Raw genomic sequence first — 16,352 nt, 5'->3', positions numbered from 1 at the left:
TTCCTGTCCATAGTGCCTTAAATTAGGCGTGTCAGTATTTGTAAGGGTGAGTGAGATTAGGCTAGGAGCTTTGATTGCTAATCCCACCATAAGGACTTGGGAAAAGGTGTTCCCTACCTCCTTAGTAGAGGAAAGTGTTTGTCAGCCATAAACAAAAAGAGGTGAAAAGCCTTATTCATTTCAATGAGCCCTTAATAAGCACCTCCTATATAAGGGTGTTAGGCATGAGAGGGGCAAAAATGAAAATGAAATGGTCCCTGCCCTCCAAGAGGGTGGGGGAGGGGGGAGACTGGTAACCATGTGCTCACAGATAAGGAAATGCCCAGTATTTCAGGAGGGAGCACTAACAACTGAGGTCATCATGAAAGGTTTCACTTAGGCCAGGGGAGTTTGAATTTGAGACATCTATGACCTTGTTTTTTAAAGTCTTTAAATAAATGTATTTCAGTGTGATTGCTTTCCTTTGTAATCCTATGTATTTTATTTTGTGCATTTAAAGCTCTGATTCTGAGCAGGATTCTGGAGGCTTCCCCAGAAACTGCCAAAGGGATGTAGGACACAAAAAAGGTTAAGAAGCCCTGATTAAGCCAAACCTTTAAGGAAAATAAGGGGTTATTGTGAAGTCATCATGGGACCAAAATCAGCTTTGAGCTCCTTAGAAATGTGTATGCATTTCCTGGGTCATGAGATCATAGATGTGGAACTGGAAGGCCCTTAGGAGTCACTGAATCCAGCCCCCTTCGTTTATTCTGTATTCTTTTTTTCCTCTTTTTTTAATGCTGAACTTAATATCAGAAAAGAGTGTAAGTCTTTCTGAGCTGTTTTTCTTTACCATGTTGTTGTCCTTGTTTAAACTGTTGTCCTGGTTCTGCTTACTTTGCTTTGGATCAGTTCATGCTACCTGGGGTTCTCTGAGATTATTTCTTTGATTATCACTTGTGGTGCAGGCAAATCCATTGTATTCATATGCTACAGTTTGTTCAGCCATTCTCCAGTTGAGGGGCTCTCTTACAATTCTCTGCTTTTTTTTTCTTTTTAATTCACACTTCAGGAGCAAGAAGTTTGTTTTGCTTCCAGCTCTTCCCTCCCCAGTATTATCCTCCCTCTTCACCACCCCTACTTCCCCCTCTCTAAACATCACTCTTGTTTCTTTGTGGAATTGGAGGTGTTTCAGCACCAGGCCCTGTTCATCCCTCCCTCCCTTGGGTGGTTCAGAGAGGAGTGAGATTTCTGGAATGCCCTCTTCCCTACTCCTTGCTCATGTTTGTATATTCTTCTCACGTACCTCGGTTAAAAAAAGGCAAGTTCTGTCCTCATTTTCACGTTTTCTAGAGGCAGCTAGGAGGCACCACAGGGCACAGAGTGCTGGACCTGGAGACAAGAAGACCTGAGTTCAAATCCAGTTTCATAAACTTACTAGCATGTGACCCTGGTCTTAGCCACTTTACCTCTGTCTGCCTCAGTTTCCTTAGCTGTAAAATGGGGATTAAAAATAGCACTTGCCTCCCATGGTTGTTGTGAGGGTCGAATTAGATACATGTAAGGTGCTTAGCATAGTGCCTAGCACACATCGTAAGTGTTTGCCAAATGCTGTTTCTTTGCTTCTTCCTGTTATTGATTGATTTTGTTTCTTGCTGAGCTAACCTATTTTACTCAGTGACTTTTCTTTTTTTTAACCATACCAAATGGTTTGTATCGTAGAGTACATGGAGGCAGTAAGGTGTAAGAAGCCTGGAAAAGTAGGAAGGGGTCAAGTTATAAAGAGCTGTAAAATGTCAAACAGAGAACTTTCTATGAGGTCCTAGAGGTAATGGGAAGCCCTCGGGAGTTTATTGAGCAGGCAGGTGACATAGTCAGACTTGCTTTCTGTTTTTAAGTTTTATTGACTTTGTTTTTACATGACAAACATTTCCAGATTACTCCAGGTCTATGAGATCTCTCTTGTAATAAAGTAACACAATTAAGCAAGGTTAACAATAATAATGATGACTGACATTTATATAGTACTTCCTATGTGCCAGGCGCTGTGCCAACTGTTTGCAATTATTTTCTCGTGTGATCCACAATACAGTGACTTCCTGTGACAGTACATGCAGTATTCACATCTGTGTCTCATTCTGCGGCCCCAGGTCCACCGTCTGTCAGGAGCTGGGGAGCTTCATCAGTCTTCTGAAATTATGGACGGTCATTGTTTTTACCATAGTTCTTATGGGCTTCACAAGTCTCTGTCTGTACAGTATGGTTGTTATTGCATAAATTTTTCTCCTGGTTCTGCTGACTTAATTCATTTATAAAAATCTTCACAATTGTTTGCTTTTGTCATGTTGACGTTATGGTGTAGCGTGATTTTATTCTGTTCACTTTACTCTGAATCATTTTGCACAAGTGTTCCCAGGTCTCTTTGAAATAATTTCTTTCCTCATTTCTTACAGCACAATCTCATCATACTCATATATCGCAATTTATTTAGCCCTTCCTCCCACAAAAAAAGAGCTGCTATAAATATTTTTATACATATAGTAACCTTTTCTCTTTCTGTGATCTCTTTTGGATCTAGGCCTAGCAATGAGCTAGCTAAGTCTTAGGGCCCACAATATTTATTAACTTTTTGGGCATAATTCAAAATTGTTTCCCAAAATAGTTGTGCCCATTCATGTGTCTACCAATAGTGTATTTCCCACAGCCCCTCCAACATTTATCATTTTCCTTTTTTGCTATCTTTGCCAATGGGGTAAGAATCTTAGAATTGCTTTAATTTGCGTTTCTCTAATTAGTAGTGATTTGAAACATTTCATTCACATGACTATAGGATAACCTGGATTTTTTCCCTTAAGAATTTGCTGTTTGGGCAGCTAGGTGGAGCAGTGGATACAGTGCCGCCCTGAAGTCAGGAGGACCTGAGTTCAAATCTGGATGCAGACCAAACACTTGACACTTACTAGCTGTGTGACCCTGGGCAAGTCACTTAACCCCAATTGCCTTAAAGGGGGGGGGAGTTTAAAAAAAAAAAAAGAATTTCCTGTTCACATCCTTTGGAAAACCTTGACAGCTGAATGGAAGACGGATTGGAGCTCAGAGAGTATTGAGGGAGCAGTGCCAGCTAGAAGCCTATTGCAGTTGTCCAGGCAAGAGATTAGCTTGGTTGCTGGAGTGGTTGGAAGGGGACATAGACAAGATATTGTAAAGGCCAGAGAAGCAAGATTTGGCAGTGAACTAGAGATGTGGAGGGAGTGCAAGAGGAGTCAGAGATGGAATCTTGCTTCTGACCTCACCACTTAGTTTTACTACTCTTTACCATTGATTTCTTAATTTCCAAATCTAAGGATCTTTTCTCAGTCCTTATCCTATTGCATTTGACAATGTGGGCTGTCTTCTCCTTCTGCATATTCTCCCTGCTCTGGGATTTCATGGCAAAGTTTTCCCTAGTTCTCCTACCCCTCTGACCTCTCCCTTTCAGGCTCTTTTGCTATTCCATGAACTCCAAAGTTCCTTTATCTGATTATAATCTTTTATTATTCTATCTTTACCTATGCCTTAGGACCCTTAACACCATTTTGTTATCTTCTCCATGACCTTCACCTGCCACCCCTCATTTCTTTCCTAGACCATCATCCTTGCACCAGCTACCTTCTCCTCAATATTGGTAAAGTGCATAGCATAATGCCTGGCACGTGGTAGGCACTGTATAAAGACTTATTCCCTTCACTTCCCCTCCCCCCTTCCATATCTCAACATTTCAATCTGAATGTCCTGTAAGCATCTCAAATTCAACATGTCCAAAATAGAACTTAGTATCTTTACTCTAAAACCCACCCCTCTTCCAAGCTTCCTTCTTTCTGTCAAAGGAACCCCACCATCCTTCCAGTGTCTCACATTTGTAACTTTGGCATCATTCTTGTCTTCTCATTCTCCCTCATTCCACGTTATCTAATCAGTTGACAATTCTTGTCATTTCTAGCTCCATAACTTTTCTGACCTCTAACCCCTTCTGTACACTCACGTAGCCCCCACTTTAATTCAGGCTGTCCTTTTGCCTAGATTATTGCAACAGATTCCTAAGTGGGCTCCCTACCTTAAGTCTGTTTCCACTCCAGTCCGTCCTACACTCTGCTACCAAAGTGATTTTCCTTAAGCACATATCTGACCCATGGTGAAAACAGAATCTCTTCTGTTTGACTTCTCAAATCTTTCACCACCTGGTCCCAGTTTCTCTTTCCTGATTTGTCGTCCATTATTATCCCTTCTGTGCTCTGCAGTTCAGCCAAACTGGGCTTTTCTCTCCTCCATCTCCCATTTCTAGGCCTTTGCACTGGCCATCCCCCTGATAACTTCTTTCTTTCCTATTCATAGTATTCCTTTCTTCAATACACAGCTCCAGCACCTTTCTGGAAGCCTTCTAGGGCCCTTTCTCCCTAAATACCAAGTTTTTAAATTCCGCATATATTTGTATTTATTCTCTCTCCCTCTCTCTTCCCCCTTCTCTGTCTTTTTGTCTCTCTCCCTCCCTCTCCCTCTCTCTTCCTCTCTCTTTCCTTCCTCCTTCTCATCAAGAATATGGTGTTTATTAAGAAATGCTTGTTAAATGTTTGATTAAACAATTTAATTCTCTTTTTTTAATAACTTGCTAATGCATAAGACTGGTCAAGGCAAATTCTAACATTTGATGTTTGTTGGTTTTTTAAGGGCAACTTTAAACTCCTCCCCAGATTTCCTGATGTTTTGCTATAATCTAACGTATCCTGTTTTGTTTGTGTCTACAGTTGTCTGATATTTCTCCAATTGGGCGAGATCCGTCAGTGTCCAGTTTCAGCAGTGCCACTCTCACCCCATCATCTACCTGCCCCTCTCTGGTAGAGTCCAGGTGCAGCTCAGGGGACCAGAAGTAGGTACCCTCCTCCACTTAGAGATGATGACGTGGGTGTCAGGTGGCAATGCCTGGTTTCCTTCTGATTCTCCTTCTTGTATCACTGTCTTTTGGTTGCCTCCAAAGTGCTCTTCTTTGTCTTCTTTCTCTTTTCTCTTCTAAATTGTAATCTCTTGTGTAAAAAAAAACAAACAACTTTATACATTGGAAAAGGAATATTGTTGTCTAAAATAAATTTTGTATGCTGCAAAGAAAAAATATATATAGGATAATCCTATATAATGAAAAGGACAGCTAGGTAGTGAAGTGGATAGAGTGCTAGACCTGGAGTCAGAAAGACCAGAGTTCAAATCTGGACTCAGATACTTCCTAGCTGTGTGACCCTGGGCAAGTCATTTCACCCTGTTTGCCTCAGTTTCCTCATCTGTAAAATGGGCTGGAAAAGGAAATGGCAAACTGCTCCAGTATCTTTGCCAAGAAAACCCCAAATGGGGCGATGAAGAGTTGGGCATGACTAAAAACAGCTGGGCAACCACAACCACGACACGGAATGGTATCACAGGATCACGGCCGTCCTTAGACCGCTCCTGCAGAGCTTGCAAATCAAAACACTAAAATCCACGCCCGCAGTGAACAAAATGTGAGGTTCTTCCAGACAGGCTCCTTTTGGTTGCTGCTTACTTGGGTGAGATTCACAATGTGTTGTTTTTAAAAGACTATTTGGGATGTGAAAAAAACAGTTAAGAAAGGGAAGAATCCCTTTCAGGACAGCTATTTGGAGTCTCCATTTAATTTAAGTTGTTGATTTCTCTCATGTGGGAAATTTCTTTGTTTTTAAAACCCCACTTCGAAATGCATTATTTGCAGTATTTTTTGGTCATAAGGATTTGCAGACTAAGATGAGGGGATGCTATTAATATAGAAATGTTTCAAAGAGCACAAATTAATAAGCAAGCATACTGTGGTCATATGGTGGAACGTTGTCATAGACCCTTAATTAGGCTATTAGTGCAGCTTCTGAAAACTCATGCTGCTTGAATATGAAATTAAACTACTCCATGAGACTGTTTCCAGCTCTCCAAAGTTGTTTGGAGGACCTCTGAATCATGATGTTACGTTGAAATAGATTGTTTTTCACAGTGTCATATTTTCACAGTGCAGTAAAATAAATTCATAACATTACCTTCAGATTTTCATGAAAATAAGGAGTAACTTTAATTTTACATCTCATATTTCAATCCGTGTTTTTAAAGGACCCCAGAAGCTAACTCTCGGGCCTCCAGTCCCTGCCCAGAGTTTGAACAGTTCCAGTTTGTCCCGACGGTGGAGACTCCTTACTTGGCTCGAGCTGGGAAAAATGAATTCCTCAACCTCGTTCCAGATATTGAAGAAATTAGACCTGGGTAAGAAGGATTCGTTTTTGGTGTGAGGTTGCTGGGGATGAGGATAACTAAACCATCCCATAGACTTTCCTGCTTGCCCTTCACATGGGGTGGTTAGACTCCGGCAGGGGATGCTGTTGTCTGAAAGCTCTCCAGCTGAGGTCACTTAAGCTGACTACATTTAGTGCTTTGAGAGGAGGACAGCTGGAGTTTTATACTTCCTGTGAGCTGCTGTGGGAGAGATTTCTTGCCTAAATTCAATTCATCAAAAATGCATTAGCCACTAAGATGTGTAGAACACTATGGGAGAAATTGAGCATGTAAAGAGAAAATAGAAGAGATCTCAAGCAGCTGAAAAGACATGTATACAGATTACTGTGCTCTAAAAACAGGTCTGTCAAGGACAAAGGAATCATCTGACCAGGGTAGGCTTGGGGGAGTGAGAGGGAGAACCTGGGAAGGAGAGGGACCTTATCAGGGCTCCAAGTATTCTTCCTAGGCCCACCTAGAAGGGCTGGGATGAAGGTGGGAGCCTGAGGGGTCACCCGGCATAGCTGGTACGCAGAGTGTCGATGGACAGGACTGTGAGATGAGAACAAAGAGGGTCTTGGCTGCTGAAATAAGTGAAACTTTGTCCAGTGGGAGGCATGGACGAGACAAGTGAGGAGACAATCGGAGCAGTCTGTTAGGAAGATCATGTGGAGAGCAAGAGGGGGGAGAGGTGAAAAGGCTGTCATCGGCCAAGATACTTTTGGGGGTATACAGGGTGTATATGTATCCCCCCTCATAATGAGGGGGAATAGGTGGAAAACTGATTATTTGTGGCAAGAAAGAGGAACGAAGCAAAAGTGACTCCAAATTGTCGAGCCTTGGTTATTATTATTAGGATGATAGTACTAGAAACAGGAATAAAACAGTTTTAGGGCGATGTGTTCTGTTAAGAACTTTCTGAGGGGGGCAGCTAGGTGGCGTAGTGGATAGAGTACTCTCAAGTCAGGAGGACCTGAGTTCAAATCCAGACTCAGACACTTAATACTTACTAGCTGTGTGACCCTGGGCAAGTCACTTAACCCCATTGCCTAGCAAAGAAAAAAAATACAGGAAAAAAAAAGAACTTTCTGAGAATAAAGTGCCGGTCCAGCATGCCCATGGAAATACACAGAATAGGTAGTCAGAAATTTAGGATTGGAGCTCTAAGGGAAAGTTAGGAGTTAAGATTTAGATTTCAGAGTCACCTGCACCAACAGAAAAGTTAAAGCCATAGGAGTAGATAAGATTGCCTCAATGACCCTGTTTTTACCTGTTCTGGAGGACTTACTGTAAACAAAGCACTGTGCTAATCATTGGGGATGTAATCAGAAAATTTAGACAGACCCTGTTCTCAAAGAACTTTCATTCTGATTGGGGGAGAAAAAGCATGAAGTCAATTTTAGCTGTAAGTTAGATGAGCCATATACCCATCCATACAGCCATACATATGTGCAGCCACACATACACACACGTGTGTGTAACCTTGGCTGATGTCCTCCCTTGTGTTTGGAAATTAACTTTTCTTATCGTCCTTCAGCTCAGTGGTCTCTAAGAAGGGGTACCTCCATTTTAAGGAACCATATTCCAGCAGTTGGGCTAAACATTTCGTAGTGGTACGACGTCCGTACGCATTCATCTACAACAGTGACAAAGATCCGGTAGAGCGAGGAATCATCAACTTATCTACAGCCCAGGTGGAGTACAGTGAGGACCAGCAGGCCATGGTGAAGGTCAGTACTGACATGTCCTGTCCCCGATGTTGTAGCGCACGAGCACTGTCGTGACCTTTCTCTCTGTAGCATAGGGAGTTGTTCCTTGGTGCCTGTGCCCTTCTGTTCTGTCTGGCGAGCCGAATGTGAGTCAAGGCATCAGCCAGGGAGACGTTCACGTGCTGCAGACGTGGGGAAGAGCCACCCCAGAATCCCATCTCAGAGGGAGCCCCTGTAAACGGAGGGCCTCCAGATGCCCCTGTGTTGAGCGACATGGGACTGACTGCAGCATGCCCTGAATCAAGGCGGAGCTTCCTAAATGAGATCTATAACTAGTGAAGATTTCAAGTCTGGTCTTACCGCCCACTCAGGAAAAAGTGAGAATGCCGTCACGCTCAAGGCCCAGACACATTCTGGCTAAGTGCCTCGTCTTGGCCTCAGGTGTGCCCTCTCCCCTGCCCACCTCCTTTCTAGTTGGATAGGCGGGCATGAACGGATAAATGAGTGGAAAATCATAGTTAAGCCCTTTCTCTAAGCCAAGCCCCATGTCAAATACTGGGGAATACAAATATATGAGCAAAGACATGCCCTGCCCTCAAGGAACTTAAATTCTAATGGGAGAATCAACTCATATCATGGGACACTTTGGTTTGGAGACTTGTAGGGATTGTGCACGAAGGCCACAGGAGAATCGACTGACACCTCTTCCTTCCAGAGTTAGGACAGAGTTGGTTTGGTTGTGGCTGTTGGCTCCATAACTAGAAAGGAGGTGGGCAGGGGAGAGGGTACACCGAGGCCAAGACGAGCGTTTAGCCATGATGTGTCTGGGCCGTGAACGTGACGGTCTGGAAGGAGCAGTCGCCAGTCGGCGCAGCCGAGGCCCCAAGACAGAACTTTCCCCAGAGCAGTAAGGTAAAGCTGGGCAGGGGTGGGGAGTGGGGGAAATGGCCAGAGCCTAAGGAGGGAAAGGAAGCCTGGCAGCTGAGGCTTTGCTGAAGTAGTTGCCTGAGAATGAGTCACCAGATATGACAGCAAGGCCCGGGGATGGATGGTTCTCCAAGGCAGCGGGCCAGAGATGGGGCTGGCTGCAACAGAGGGCATGATAGCACATGGTTTGCAATCTGTAAATCTGTGTTGTCAGAAGACTTGCCCATCTTAGAGAGATCATCAATCCATTGGAGTGCCAAGCACTTGGAGAAGGTGTCAAGATGTCCTGCGTTAACCGGAGCGTACTACCATGTTCATAGTGCTGCTGCTTATCTGCAGGGGGCCTTTGGCAAGCCAGTTAACTGTCCTTAGCCGCAGTCTCTTGATCTGAGAAATATGGAAAAGATCTGCCTTTGTGCCTCGCTGGGCTGTTTTGAGGATTGAGAAAACAAATGTAAACTAAATAATGGCCAACATGTATATGTTACCATGCAATTTCTCAAAGCCCTTTTCATCCTCACAACCCTGTAAAGAGGGAAGTACAAATGCTATTGTTAGTTCACAATTGGAACTTGGAGCTCCAAGATAAGTCTCTTTTCCGCTTATTTGGCCGTGTCCACACTGGCATCTACCATGGGCTTCTGACAAGATCTTCAGTCGCATTCTAGTCCTGTGTCTGTAGTACCCTGCTACCTCTTGGTGAAAGTACTTGGTAAAAATGTAAAATCCTGGAAAAATATTCGTCTCATTATTAACTCTTTAAGCACTTTGTGTGCTTCTTCTAGACGACCAACACTTTTGCTGTGTTCACAAAGCACCGTGGCGTCCTTCTGCAAGCTATCAATGATAAAGACATGAATGACTGGTTATATGCCTTTAACCCACTCCTTGCTGGCACGATACGGTAAGAAATGGTACACTCCTGTCTTTCATCATTTAGTTTTGAGCCTCTGAGAGCATCAGCGTTGGCAAGTGGGAAGTGGTTACTATGAGCTGCTCACAAAGTTTGATATAAAAAGGAGAAAAAGCATTTAATATTTGAGTCTTGGGTGGAAAGAGGACTGAATTGTCTGGGACTGAGGTGCTTGTACTCCCCGTGAGACATAACCTGTCGTATCCTCTTCTTATACGTATACCTCAAACCCCATTCATTGGCTCCTTGTCTGTCTTCTTTCATTGTCTTCATTACTGTTCTTCAGACTTTGTCCAAGCATGTGATGGTAGCCAGATTTTAGACTTTTTTAGTCTGGCTGTTCCAGTGTTTGGGTCTCAGCTACAAGTCTGGGAGTTAGTATTGTCCAGCCTTGTGTTGGGACAGTTCCTAAAAAAGCTCTTCCTGCTAATTGTGCAGGAGGAAGCTGTGATAGTCTAGCCTCTCTGTCCAAGAGGCCCAAGTCCCTGACTCTGATCCCTGGGAGAAGAGGCTCCAGGCATGAGTCACAGAGGAGAGGCGAAGGGGGAGACTGCAATCCAATTTACTTAACGGTTTTTATCTGTCTCTTATAGGTCGAAACTCTCTCGCAGATGCACAGGTCCATTGAAGTACTGAGCAGATGCTGCGGAGCCCCCTCCCCCACCTTCAGACAGAGAAAAAGGGTCACCCCTCATTCCCGTTGTGCTTCTCGACGGTTCTCCTTGTCTGTGCTCCTGTGGCTTAACTACTGCTCCTTCCCCACCCAGCGGTTTTCTAGCCTTCTTGTTCCCCAACCCTTTTTGCTCTGTCTTCTTTTCATTTCTCTTCTGCTGAGAATACTGCTAGTAGCATGTGGTCAAACAAAAGGAAAAATGGAAAAAAGAGGGGATCCCATGAACCTCCGAATTATTTTTGTTGGGGTTTTTTTGTTGGGGTGAGGGTGTTCATTTTGGATTATTGGTTAGCTCTTCTGACCACCTTTGGTGTCTATACTGCTATCTTTGGATATTTTTGTCTGTCTTTGGAAACTGCTCATGACTTTTCTTCCCCTTTCCCAATTTGCAGTGAGGTCACTACAGTTTTCCCCAGTGACCTCGAACCTACGGGAAAGGGAGGGGATCCAGCCCTTTATAACTTGGATAAGGGGCCTTACCCTGCCAGAAACCACAGTTCGATTGCTTCTCTGTCTTTTGTTTTTCTTCCTTTTCTGGCTCTGGTTTATCCTTAAGTTTCTTTCCAGACAAAGTGGCTGTAATGAGAATTGGACACTTCAACTCTTTCTGAGAATTAATTGGAGTTCACCTGGAATGAGATTCTGTAATAGTTTAGTTGAAGGTTGGTGGTGTTGGGGAGAAAATTATTTTCAGTAAGTTTGAACCGCTGGCTTTCTCTATTAAAGGAAGGTGACTCTACTGTTGGTGTCAGGTAAGGATTGTGAGATGTCAGCTTGCATGTCACTATGCCATTAGGGTCCAAACCATATGGGGTGAAAACAGGTAGACAAGAGTTCTACCAAGTCATCACTCCCTCTAGGTGCCATGCAGCCGGAAAAATACAATCCCTGGGCCATAGGATTAGGAAGGAACTTGAAGCTTATCTCCTTAGCGCTAGTAATGTTACTGGGATTGCCCTTTGGAATCCATGTATTGAAGTATGAGAATTAGCCAGAAGAGAGGAATGTTTCATTTGTGATTAACAATATTAATATCATTGTTGTTAATTGATAAGTCATAATTGACCCAAGAAAACTATTATCAAAAAGGGTGGTAATCAGGAGTTCCCTACCTTTGGTCCCACTGGCCTTCATCCAAGAGGAGGAAGTATATTCCCTCTGTATCCATATATACTTCTAGCTTTATTTTGCAGGTCCCTGAGTTGAGATGGCCAAAACAAAATCTTCTCTGAGGGGTGTGTGTGTGTGTGTGTGTGTGTGTGTGTGTGTGTGTGTGTGTCTGTGTGTGTCTGTGTGTCTGTGTCTGTGTCTGTGTCTGTCTGTGTGTCTGTGTCTGTGTGTGTGTGTCTGTGTCTGTGTCTGTCTGGCTGTCTGTGTGTAAATAAGGGAAGGAAGGAGAAAAGTTCTCTTCCAAAGGAAGACAAAACAGTGTATGCCCGAACATGTGCGTTTGGTGTCAGAATTTTTCCTTCCCTTGGAGAGAAGCTATTTCTTCTTATACATTCTCTTGTCCCTCCTGCTCTCTGCCTTTCTTCCCTAGAGAGTTAGGGAGTCCTGCTAGAACAGAAAAGAAGGGGCTCCCTCCTTTGAGGAGGAGGCTGCTACTGAGTGAGAGCATCCTCACTGCTAGGCAACTTCATCTGCTTCAGAGGACAGTCTTGGAAGGCCAGTGCGATGCTTTGATCAAATGTTGCCCATCATCCTATCTGTTCTTTCATTGGCCATTGAGTTTTACAGAAATGGCAGAAGAGAGCAAAGGTCTCCAGGTTACCTCAGTTAATTTATTAGATGACTGGAGAGTCTTCTGCCACCCTCTCCTTCCTTCCAAAGTAGTGCTGGTTTCTACCATAAGCGTGCTTGAAGGCCAAGCACTGAGGCCTCAACACTGAGGTTCATGGCATTGCCCAGCAAGGCACAGATAGAGGATTATCATGGCAGCCAGCATTAATTACCGTCTCTGCAGAGCTGTTCATCCCACAGTTAGGTCTCGTCCCTTTAGCACTCGGCTCCCTGCTTCATCCACTAGAGCTGCCCTGCAGTTAAGAGGATGAGCAAGTCAGAGAGCTTAGTGCAAGAGGAACAAGAAGGCAGACATTGTAACATGGTATGCCCTGTCTTTCTACCTTAACTGGAAAGAACTGAAACCCTCTATCATGGATTCTTTCTGCTTCCCCATCTCATTTGTTCTATTAGCTGTTTGTGGGATTTTTACTGCACTCAGATGTTTTTTTGTTATCTCGGTGATGGACACAACGTGAAGTCCTGGCGTGGTACAAACCAGGATCCGCTCATGCTGTGGACAGCTTCCTGGGTCTAAGTTCATCTGGCTTACTAATGAATGAAGAACAAAGTGGACATTCACTTAAGCCTCACGTGATAAGGCTGAGGCTGTTGTGATGCCTAACTCAAGAGGACATATCTGTCACAGGTGTGGGTGGAAAGGCCGAGAGGCAGTGAAATCATGTGGCACACTCAAGTGACTTGGGTTTAGTTTTGGTTTATTTTGTTTTTTGGTTTGTTTTGTTTTTTTAAGTAGAAAACTCTAGTTGGGAAAGTCTTTGCCTTGAGTAAGTCAGATGAGTTAACTGAATTACACATCTGCACCGATCTACACTGATCACAGCTAAGAGACCTGTGTTTGAAAGCAAGAGGAACAGTGCCATCCTGTGGTGGGGACCAGGACAGGTGCATAGCTTCTTCTTTTCCCTATTGAAGCTACTTTGGCCCTCCCACCTGGCTGTCAGGCACAGCTTCTGTGTCTCCTTTTCTACAAGGGACCCATTTTATGTCTGGAGACTCGGACTTGAGGAACTAGGCTTGCACCACTCCTAGGTCCCCAGGAAGTGGGTCTAGTGGTAGCGATTGCTGTATGATATTTTGAGTAGACAAATCCAACTGCAGTCACACAGGTGGAAATATAAAGTGATTTTAAGTTACTTGCTGTTCAGATTTTCATAAGGCAATCCAGGTTAGCCTTAGATCCTTTAAAAAAAAAACACCCTGAGAATTAAAGGGGGGGAATATGTGATGATTAAAAACCAATCACTGTTTCCTCTCGTTTCCTTGTCCCCTCTTATCTGCTCACACCTCCTTCCCCTTAAGAAAGCAACAGCTTGTGTTCAAAAATGCTACCTGATTTTGTGCAGCCTGCTTAGGAGTCAGCCAGCTCTCAGGGCAGGGACCATGCCAGGGGCCAGCCAACCCACTGACCATGGCCACCAGCACAGAGTAGGTAACTAGGTCAGAAGACGCATCTTCAATAATGACCTGGAATTCCTAAATTGGATTTTTAAAAATTATTGAATTATATAAAAAATGATTATTCCTTAACCAAGAAACAACCACCCCATGACATTTGTGGCTTTTCTGCAGCTACATAAAATTTATGAACCACTTAACACTTTACTTTTTTTTTTCCTATCCTAAGATAGGGAGAGGGAAATAAAATCATTGAGAAAGGTCTTTTTCAGACCAAAAAAAGTGACTTTCCTGGCACATATTTCAAAGCAAAGACTTTGCTGCCTGCTGCTTATTATCTAATTTACAGGGATATTTAATTTTGTTTTGTAATGTATTGTATATTTACCATCTGTAATTAATTGCACATTAGACTGGGAAAAAAAGATTATCCAGAGGTTAGCACTGATTGGTGTTCTGCATTTGACTCCTACTGCCTGGCTACCACTCTGTTTCTATTGTACAGCATCAATTCTTCCATTCTTGTGGGCCTTTGTCTTTTCTTTTAGTTTTGTTCTCTTTTTAAAGGCCAGTTGTTAACCTGCTTCTTAAAAAGAGACTAATGCTGCTGTTCTTGGAAGGTTTGCTGAATGAATGTATTTGAAATAGGACTCTAACTTGTGTGCGTTGCATCTGTCCACTGTGGCCACTAATTAATTACCCAATGTTCCAAATCATTACTGTATGTACTGGGAATGTATTAACTTTGTGCTTCCTTGTTAAACAGAAACATCAGCTGTTCAATAAAGAGAGAGTTTTGTTGTTCAAAAGGCCATTTATGGGATTTTGGTCCAAGCCCCATAAGAAATTTAGGAAAACTGGCAGTTATTTAATAAAAAGAAAACTTCTGTAACTGACACTAAGTTTCTCTCCAAAACCTACAGCCAAACAGCTGTGCTCGGATGGAAAGCTAGAGTAACGCTGGCGTTTCACCACACCCTTGCTGCCGCGTTGTTTTCTCATGTCTGCCATTAGTTGACCTAACTGGTTCCATCAACACTCACGTGTTTTGTGTAATTTAGATGTTGTTGCTAAAAATGCCATTACCCTTAAACCCGTCTCCCACTGCCATCCTCTCAACCCAACCACAAAAACCATAAAGCATAAGTGGCCTTCTTGAACTGATACTTTGCAAACTGATCTCTCTCCAGTGAAGGAATCAAGCACATTAGCAATGATGTACATTATTAATTTCAGATTTTCATTTCATGTTTTATTTTGTAAATATATCTGATGTTTGGAGCTTCAGTATCCAAAATGTAAATATAGTTCATGTATTTGTACTAATTCTGATTCATTTGCTGTATAGCCTTAGATGTGCAATGCAAACATTAAATAACTGTGTATGGTAACCTTGCACCATGGAACTGTTAGTGAACGAGGTAAAATAATAAAGGTACAACCAGTGCATTCAGGCTCCCCGTGTGACTCATTGTGTGCTTCCCATGCTAAGGCATTACCACAGATGTTCTTGTCTTGATTTCCAAGGTCATCCTTTCACCTGGACCCAAATCACCATGTTTCCTTTATAGCTTTGTTTGTTTGTTTACAAGATGAGCATGCCCACAGTGGGCATTATTATAGCTCAGAAACTGGATTATCTGCCTGAATGTTCTGCTTATTATTCCCTTCTGATTCTTCAAAGGCCTTTATTTTATTGTTTTGGAAATGTCACAGCTCAATTAATAGAACATCTACTATGTTCCGAACATAGTGGCAGGACAAAAGCAATAATAGAAAGTAATCATTGGTGCAGTAGATGGAGTGCTGGGACTGGAGTGAGGAAGACACATCTTTGTGAGTTCGAATCCATCCTCAGACACTTACAGCTGTGTGACCCTGGGCAAGTCACTTTACCCTGTTGCCTCAATTTCCTTTTCTGTAAAATGTGCAGGCGAACCACTGCAGTATCTTTGCCAGGAAAACCCCAAATGGGGTCATGAAGAGTTGGACATGACTAAAACAACTCAACAAAAAATAATTGCCGACTATCAGTCCCTGCTCTTGAGGACTTTATATGTACCTTTGGGGACTGACTAGGATACCTGGTACTGATCCCCCAGGGGCTACACTCCATCTGTTGGACATAAGTTTCAAACTCTTGGTTTTTAGTATCTCTAGATTATGCGTTATGAATTTAACAGAACAAAGCAATGTCTGGCCGTCTCATAAAGATGATGAATAGATATGATCCTGGTTCTGAATTTAGCCTGCTTCCACTCCACAAATTCCCACATGGTTTCAGAAGTATTTGGGTCAGACGGTAGGGCTGTAGGATCGCAAGATTTAGAACTGGAAGGAACCTGAGAGGTCATCTAGTCCAACGCCCTTATGAGAAAGATAAGTTACATCCTCCCAGCAAACCTTTCTGCTCCCTCCCTTGTTTCTCATGGATGTTGTCTAGCAGCAAGAGGATTGTGGATATCCATTTGGAAGGAACCTCAGAGTTATTATTCCGACCTCCTCATTTTACAGATGGGCTAACTGAGGGCCTGAGAAGTAAGGTGACTTCATGAGTCTTCTGCCTCTCAATTCAGCCGTCTCCTCATGAGGTTATTCTGGTACTTCTTTCAGTGATTTTTTTTTTGGTAGGTGAACAGATGTTGTCACTTTCCCT

At 43.1% G+C, this 16,352-nt stretch overlaps 1 protein-coding gene across 1 annotated transcript in view; it reads left to right on the top strand.

Annotated features, from left to right (window-relative positions):
- Nucleotides 1-15,145, top strand: part of KIF1B (kinesin family member 1B) — a 185,890-nt gene extending 170,745 nt beyond the window's left edge. Inside the window, exons 45-49 of the mRNA XM_020974134.2 lie at nucleotides 4,761-4,882; nucleotides 6,118-6,267; nucleotides 7,814-8,006; nucleotides 9,698-9,816; nucleotides 10,419-15,145. Of these exons, the coding sequence (XP_020829793.1) occupies nucleotides 4,761-4,882; nucleotides 6,118-6,267; nucleotides 7,814-8,006; nucleotides 9,698-9,816; nucleotides 10,419-10,461 (627 nt within the window). The 3' untranslated portion in view covers nucleotides 10,462-15,145. The remainder of the gene's footprint in view (nucleotides 1-4,760; nucleotides 4,883-6,117; nucleotides 6,268-7,813; nucleotides 8,007-9,697; nucleotides 9,817-10,418) is intronic.
- The last annotated feature ends 1,207 nt before the right edge of the window (nucleotides 15,146-16,352 follow it).

Source organism: Phascolarctos cinereus, unplaced genomic scaffold (genome assembly GCF_003287225.1).
Source record: "Phascolarctos cinereus isolate Bilbo 61053 unplaced genomic scaffold, phaCin_HiC Scaffold_726;HRSCAF=1367, whole genome shotgun sequence".
Taxonomy (NCBI): domain Eukaryota; kingdom Metazoa; phylum Chordata; class Mammalia; order Diprotodontia; family Phascolarctidae; genus Phascolarctos; species Phascolarctos cinereus.
This window is presented reverse-complemented; position numbering and strand designations above follow the sequence as displayed.